The 8,171-nt window shown below is 36.9% G+C and overlaps 1 protein-coding gene across 1 annotated transcript in view; it reads right to left on the bottom strand.

Annotated features, from left to right (window-relative positions):
* Nucleotides 1-5,404: 5,404 nt before the first annotated feature.
* The window catches only part of LOC105450637 (prolyl endopeptidase FAP-like), a 323,204-nt gene continuing 320,437 nt past the window's right edge, over nucleotides 5,405-8,171 (bottom strand). Inside the window, exons 5-6 of the mRNA XM_011690569.1 lie at nucleotides 5,574-5,648; nucleotides 5,405-5,410 (exon numbers count right to left, since the gene is read on the bottom strand). Coding sequence (XP_011688871.1) covers nucleotides 5,405-5,410; nucleotides 5,574-5,648 — 81 coding nt within the window. The remainder of the gene's footprint in view (nucleotides 5,411-5,573; nucleotides 5,649-8,171) is intronic.

Genomic DNA, 8,171 nt, shown 5'->3' with positions numbered 1-8,171 from the left:
AAAATCTCCATTGCGCCCGCTTCCTCCGCCCTCTGTTTAGGTAACCGCGGTAAGTTTAATCGATAAGCGCCGCAACCGGCGATGCACACGCATTTCTATATTCCGAATTTCATTGGGAATTTGTACGAGACAGTTTACATAATTACGCGAAGAGAATCCAATATAGATCAATTTAATTAGTTCACGCATATCAATCATCATAATATATCGCAAACTCGATAAATTTCAATAAACCAAAATTGTTAAATTACAAATTTATCGCTCGGCCGTCATAAATTAATGTGAAATTATCACCCCGTTAAAACGCGGCTGTATACAATTGCAGTATTCTGTTTTCTTTTCTTTTAATTCGCGTCACCGTTAAAATACGCACCGTGCGACCGCGTAACGAACAATGGTCGCATTAAGTATTCGCTATACGGAGTGACTAAAAGCGCAACCGCAGCTCGAGAAAACAACGATTTTCTCTGACCTACCTTTTAGCCCAATATCCCTTCTTCTTTTCGAATTATAAAATATACGAAAAGAACGATTTTGTTGAAAGATCTAAAAATTTTGCTAAAAACAGATCTAAAAATAATTTTTTATTGAATCATCAAAATAATTTGTTGGAATGTTAAAACTGATAAGCATATTGCTATAAAACGTTTTGATATTCTATAGCAATCATTTTGACTTTCGCACAAAATTATTTTGATTATTGAACAAAAATTATTTTCAGATCTGGATTCAGCAAAATTGTTCTTTCCGTGTACACGGAAAGAACGATTTTGTTGAAAGGTTTAAAAATTTTGCTGAAAACAGATCTGAAAATAATTTTTTATTAAATCATCAAAATAATTTGTTGGAATGTTAAAACTGATAAGCATATTGCTATAAAACGTTTCGATATTCTATAGCAATCATTTTGACTTTCGCACAAAATTATTTTGATTATTGAACAAAAATTATTTTCAGATCTGGATTCAGCAAAATTGTTCTTTCCGTGTATACATTTGTATTTCACACACCTAATTTCATGCACCTGAACTATTCTGCGTATCACAAAAATCGTATTGATATTCGAGAGATTTGCTTCTTCTCAATTCTACTTCTCTATCGAGCTAAATACACCGCATGAACAATCCTCATTCTAATTCACCGTGCGCGTGTCTAATCCGCAAGGTTCCAGCGCGCTGCGCCATGGAGAACATCGGCGGATCGGTATAACTGGGTAAACCGGCGATTTCTCAAGGGGCGATTACCGACTACTCGCGCGCGCTCGCCGGGCGGATAGCGCGCCGGTCCCTCTTCGGAGAGATCCAGATGGTCCGTCCGGGACATAACTCAGGATTTCGCGTCGCGCCGGTAACAGCGGCTGCCGTGGACCGTTGGCGTGGGATGCGGAGGCTGTACACGCATACGCGTACGCGCGCACGTCGGCGCACATACAAAGGAGCGGATGAAAGGACAGCGAGGCGAGGGAGCGTTGTGGGAGGGGGGGGGTGGAGGGCGAGAGGGGACGAGAGGGAGATATGGTAGCGGTAATGTATGCAATTGGACCGACCGGCGTGCACGATGGACGGTTGTTGGGTCGGTCATGGGCGGTGGCGTTCAGGACGCGGCGCGGTGGTTCCCCGCGGAGGTCCTGCAGAACGCATGCAGCGAGCGACCGGCGAGGGACGACGAAGGGCAGAGGAGACAAGGATCACATCGCGTACAATCGTAAAATCCCGCGCGGCCGCCGCCATCGGGTATTATATGGTGTTTAGTTCGCTATGGCGCTCGTGTGGTTTAAAATCCCGTCTCTATTTCTCCTTCCTTCGTACGCCGCTCGCATGATCGCGCGTCGAATTAACTCGGCCGCAACTGCGCGAGACGACACTAATCCACGCGATGGAGTTGGCCGGGCGAATGGACGAAAATTAAAATGCGCATTTTGCCCCGCGGGAAAAAAAAAGAAAACTCTACGCCGCTCGTGCGTAGAGTTTGAGTTTGTGTTTTAGTACGTTTCTCCCTCCATTTTTTTGTACATTAACCGCGACATTATTGCGGTAGTCGAGACGGTTGATATGCCATTTAAAGCAACGTTTTAAAGAGACCTGAGAGTAAAAGATTTCGTGTTATTTTATATATATATATATATATAAAGAGAGAGAGAGAGAGGGGGGGGGGACGACAAGTACGGAGATTAACGTTATTTATCATGCAAAAAGCGAGATTGTTTTTTCTATAAAATAAATTTCCCGCGCACATTTTGTTATAACCGCGATCCTCACGCGAAACACGCAGACTTAAAATGCGACCTGAATACCAAAGTAAATTGCCAGGTCGCTGGTGGAACGCGCAAATTTTAAGGCAAATCCCTGAAAAACGCATAAATAAATCCTATGCAGCCATCGGTGACAACAAATTAGCAGCTTAGTCTTGAAATGCAACGTAGACATGCGATGCGGACTGTTTTATGTATTAATGTCCAGGTTTAACATAACATGTATTACAAGCTTTATCTGACAGATATTTGACAGAATTTTTAAATTTACTGCATCCAGTGCATGCACTGTTCATAAGTTTGGTGACATTCTTTAGCTCCGCAAGAAAAATGATTCTTACATTTTCTTCAAGATAATTAATCGCGTATTCAAATGTGTACTCAGAAAAGCGACGTTGAAAGATACACGGAGAGAACAATTTTGCTCCAGGTCAAAATATAATTTTTGTTCAATAATCAAAATAATTTTGTGCAAAAGTCAAAATAATTGCTAGAATATCAAAACATTTTATAGCAATGCCTATTATTTTTAACTTTCCAACAAATTATTTTGACTATTAAACAAAAATTATTTTCAAATCTGTATTCCGCAAAATTTTTAGACCTTTCAACAAAGTCGTTCTTTCCGTATAAGATTCTGTTTGAAGTGGAGTATGGAATTTTATTGCAAGTGGAATATACGTGCGTGCTGATAATGCTCGAGACGTATTATTTTAAACGAATCCTGCGTACCGTCGGATTATACGAACTTCGCACCACTTTGACTACCGCGCGGGCCCGACCTTAATTCATTCGCGGGCTTATCCGAATGCATTCGCTCGGAATGTGGGCGCGCACCCGGTTTCAGAGATCTCGGCGCGCTCCGCGGGCTCCTTATAATTACTAGTCTTTGGAAGTTTAAGCGGTTTCCTTACCGGCGTGCAGTCAGACCACCTGACGAACGGGTTCGCCGAGTGACAGAGAACGAAGAGGGAGCGACGAGGAGAGAGAGAGCGAAATATTTATCGCAGTCATTCCGTTCGGCAATACGATTAACTTCCGGATGGTCTACCTTGCTTCCGTGATTACCTCACTATGCAGTTACTTATATATATTCGCGCTCTCTCGAAAACTCATTTACGTTTATAGCACGAAGCAGAAGTTACTCTTGTAACATCTACTTATATTTTTCAATTTCATCAAGGATAATAATCGAGCATTAAGGGTCTAAAAACGCGGACCTTCGTGCGTAAAACAATTTAATCTTCATGTTTCATCTTTTTAAATTGAAAAGTCTTAATGTTAACTTTGAGTTTACGCTGTAGGCTGCGAAAATACGTCAATTCACACTTTAATATTCATTTTTTTTAACTTTATTGTACTGACCTTTGGAGTTATTCCGCTGAAATAAATAAAACTTTGGACCGAAAAAATGTTATAAAATTGAACAATCGTATTAAATTTTTGAAATTTTGTATACAGCGAGAAAAATATTATTCGTAACATTTACAATGTTTTAAAGTTTAAATTTTTCCACGCTATGGACTATATTGACGTTGATTAACGGAATAATTTATCGACATGGATTAATATTGTTATTATTTAACGCTGAAAAAAGCCTGAAGAAGGCTGAAACGTACGTAACAACTAACGAAAGATTGTATAAAGATGTAACTACACATGAAGATTAAATTGTTTTACGCATCAAGTTCCGCGTTTTTAGACTCTTAATGCCCGATTATTATATTTGAGTTTGTTTTTTAAATTAAAAAACCTTCCATATTATATGTTAATTTTCAATTTTATATTCTACAGAATATGTTTGTGACTATAAAATTGATCATTATGGAAATACGATTTGATATTTAAGGCCTTAATTGTAACACAATAACGATAATCTATGTATCACTTTAAATTGGAGCATTATTATCTAAATATCAGCGAATATTTATTCCTCAATATTAAAAATATTGTAAATACTAAAATATGATTGACAAATTTTCACAACCAGCGTGAGTTCATAATTGACATATAACATGTAAAATGTTCTTCTTCAATTTAAAAAGATATAACTGCATATGAAGATTAAATTGTTTTACGTACTAAGTTCCGCATTTTTAGATTCTTAATGCCCGATTATTATTCTTGATAAAATTGAAAAATGTAAGTAGATAAATTACAAGACTAACTTCTGCTTCATGCTATAAACGTAAGTGAAGTATATATTTCTCATTAAACGCACAAAATTAGCAACATTGAAATTAAGGCTTATTTGATTCGCGAAAAGAGTTAATTGGTGCATAAGAAGTTTTCGAAATACGTTTTGAAATAGTCAAAGAAAGGAAGTGTAGTCTCGCGGACAATGAATTTCAGACACTTGTTGAACCGAGACATCAATTAACTTGCAATTTACTTGCAAAGGGAGAATGGTTATTACGGCGAAAAAGCGTCCCTTCGTTAACGTTAATATTAAAGCTCATAGTCTATCGTTGAGTTTATTACCTGGGCATCAGACATGCAAAGTCAGAAATTGCCTATTCGTAAGGTTGAGTCGGGGACAATTACATTGCGCTGCTGTAATCCTCATTTGCATGCATATGTTTTCGAGGAAAGCTGCGTCGTCAGCATAGTAATTATCGCGCCATCAAAGATTCGCGGTAATTTTAATTAAGTAATATTTCACGGCTAATCGGCGCGAACGTTTCTTATCGCCCGACTACATGTTTTCTTCACTTGGCTATTAAAGCAACGACGATACCGCACGTACGCGCGCGCACGCATTCCATTTATTTTCGTTTCGTCACCGACGAGATACTATTAAAGATCGTCAATCCTGGGCAAATTTTCGTGATCATCAAAGGACCCGAAGGTATTATAATTGCAGAGTGTGTTGCGATGTTATTGACTATATATTAAATTTGCGATTGTTAACATATAAATATTTGAAAAATACATTAATCATGGTTGAAAAATACATAAAATCATGATTTTTTATTATATAAATGCAATATAAATAAGTACGAATATTTATAATGCTACAATATCATACATATTGCCGCAAAATTACAATTTTTTTTCTACTGTTACCATCTTTATGGATAATCAAACACGAACGGTAACTATGAAAATGCAGTTTTAAATAAAATTGACTATTAGCAAGTTGTAAATATATGTTCATGTCTAAAAAAACATTGGTCTAAAAATAAATCATAAAATTAATATAATATGATTGCTTAAATTTTAGCAATTGCTGAGCAGCTAACTCTAACGCTAACTCCCGTAAGATTGTCGGTCTTTAATAATATCTCGGTGGTTTTGTCAACAATTTAAAGGCAAAACTCACCTTCTGGTAGTTGAGAGCGAGCAATAGATACTTCCTATCGGCGGATAAATGATGGTCGAAGCTCGACAGCAAATCCTGAAAGCGCAAAATACCAAATCATTTATAAACAGACAACTGTCAGAGTGAAAAGTTATCGGATCGGAATACAATTTTGTGGTACGATAAAGTGCAAAATGTGGAACGTACGAAAAATATTAAAAACATACAGGGATAGGGGAACAATGTTATTTCATAGTTTAACAGAGTTAACAGAATTCAATACATTTATTTCGCTGTCCCGCGAATTACCTATAATATATATCTACCTATATATCTACCTATATATATGCATATATATATATATATATATATATATATATATATATGTACACACGGAAAGAACGATTTTATTGAAAGGTCTACAAATTTTGCTGAAAACAGATTTGAAAGTGATTTATTGGAATGTTCAAATTGATAAGCGTTGCTATAAAACGTTTTGATATATAAGCAATCATTTTGACTTTCGCACAAAATTATTTTGATTATTTGAACAAAAATTATTTTGAGATCTGGATTCAGCAAAATTGTTCTTTCCGTGTATATACATGCGATCTGTGTTTTAATTCACTGTGTTAAATTCAGACCGCGCAAATTGATGCAGTCTCGCCGCAGCGATTAAGGGTTAAAGTAAACGCGATTGTTGCTCATTAAAAGTACGATACGGCAGTTTGGCCCGCTATCTTTACAGGCCAACGTCGCGCGATAAAGAGAAGGAGCATTAACTAGTTCCAGTAATAAGAAAAACCACGGTGGTATAGGAGCCTCGAAAATCTCGCGCTCGCGTGTCACGTCGCAGTAATCGGCGTCGGGCGAACGCGAGGTCGCCCGACGCGGTGCAAATCGGTAGACGGAGCTTATCGCTTATTACGCTTATAAAACGAGTCGTTAGCGGGATGAACACGGGGAATAGACTGCGAACGCGAGACGCGACGGCCGCGACAAAAGTGGCTTTGTGCTGCCGCGACGACCCGGAACGGTTTGTCGAAATCACGGCGAATAAATTACGATCATGCGCGCGCGCGCGGGCGCGCGCGACACGAACTCGCCGGGGTTGTTGAATGAGCTATACACGACGACCCCACTAATGGGACGGCCATCGTTAAGCGAAGTCGCGCATTCGGACGAGACAATCGTTTCGAGTTGGTCGACGGACGAGTGATCGGACTGGCGATCGCTCCACTTAGCCGTCGCAATCATAATACGGTAACTGGCGACAACTGCCATTATTACTTTAATACGGCAAGTTTATTCGCGTGATAAACGAGGCCGGTGGCAGATCGCCGTCTTTATGCGTTCTGATGCCATTGTTGTCCAGACACATTACACATGTGTATATGTATTGAGCTTTCAAGCTTTCAAGCTTTACGCCTTTACAATTTTCCTATTCAGAAAATGGCTAAGTTCGTGTGCCGATCGAGCTATATGTAGAATAAAAAACACAGCTCTTTGCCAGAGTTTCTTCTTACTCAATTAAAGTTCTACAATAATTATTAATATTCAATAATTGTTATCATTTCAAAATATTATTAATTTTATTTTGAGAAAAAAATAACCTTTATTTAAGCAATTAAAAAATTTATTTATTAAATTGTTTTTATTGGAACTTTCATAAAAATTTCAATAAAATTTATGTAATCCACAGACTGTGTCGCGACAATAAAATAAATGCAATTGTAAAATTTTGATTATTTTGACTTTACTGATTTGACTTTTCACGCACAGGTGTTCTTCAATAAATTTTCGAGAATAAAAAAGAGACGATCGAATATGATATTGGCATAGAGACAAATTGACGGTGACACTTTTATCATGTTACATGGTAAAAGTTGTCATTCTATTAGCAACTTTCCAAACTAATATTAAAGTATTCTGCAGGGACAGCTTGACACATACCTAATAAACTTGTTACTTTCAAATGTATAAAATTTTCATATACGAGACGTGAAATAAAGAACAACTTTAAATTTCCGCTATTACAATTCGAAATTCGTATATTTTTAATGAAAATAAAACATTAAATGAATCATTTATCCTTCAGATAAATTTTTATTGTTGTCATTTTTTTGATAATCCGAAATAAATATTAGAGAATTAAATGTACGTTAATATAAATTTATCCACTTTTTATATTTTTAATATTCTGCTTTTTGTTAGTAAGACATCTGAATCTTTGAAGGCGATCTTTGAGTAAATGGATAATTGCAATAATTAACCTCCGATATATAATTCACTTGAAATGCACTCGAATCAAAATAGCGAGTAAACTTACCGAATCCAAATGTAGGGGAGACCGGAGCTGGTTGATACATTTTTTTAAAATGAATTTTTTACATGTAACTAATAAATGAAATAAATACCGCAAAGATATTTTTCAATAGCCACATGTTTCAATAACATAGAAATTATTTTTATAATTTAATAATATAACTAATTTGGTTGTATTAATGGAAAATGTAAAGTGATCCAACTTGTAACAACCGGCCCCATATGCGGGGTCAATTGTTACAGTTACTGGAACCAGTCGTTACACATTCAGATTTCAAAATATAACGCATTTAA

This window comes from Wasmannia auropunctata, unplaced genomic scaffold (genome assembly GCF_000956235.1).
Source record: "Wasmannia auropunctata unplaced genomic scaffold, wasmannia.A_1.0 LD336060.1, whole genome shotgun sequence".
Taxonomy (NCBI): Eukaryota; Metazoa; Arthropoda; class Insecta; order Hymenoptera; family Formicidae; genus Wasmannia; species Wasmannia auropunctata.
The sequence above is the reverse complement of the archived record's forward strand: the minus strand, read 5'-3'. Positions and strand labels throughout refer to the sequence as shown.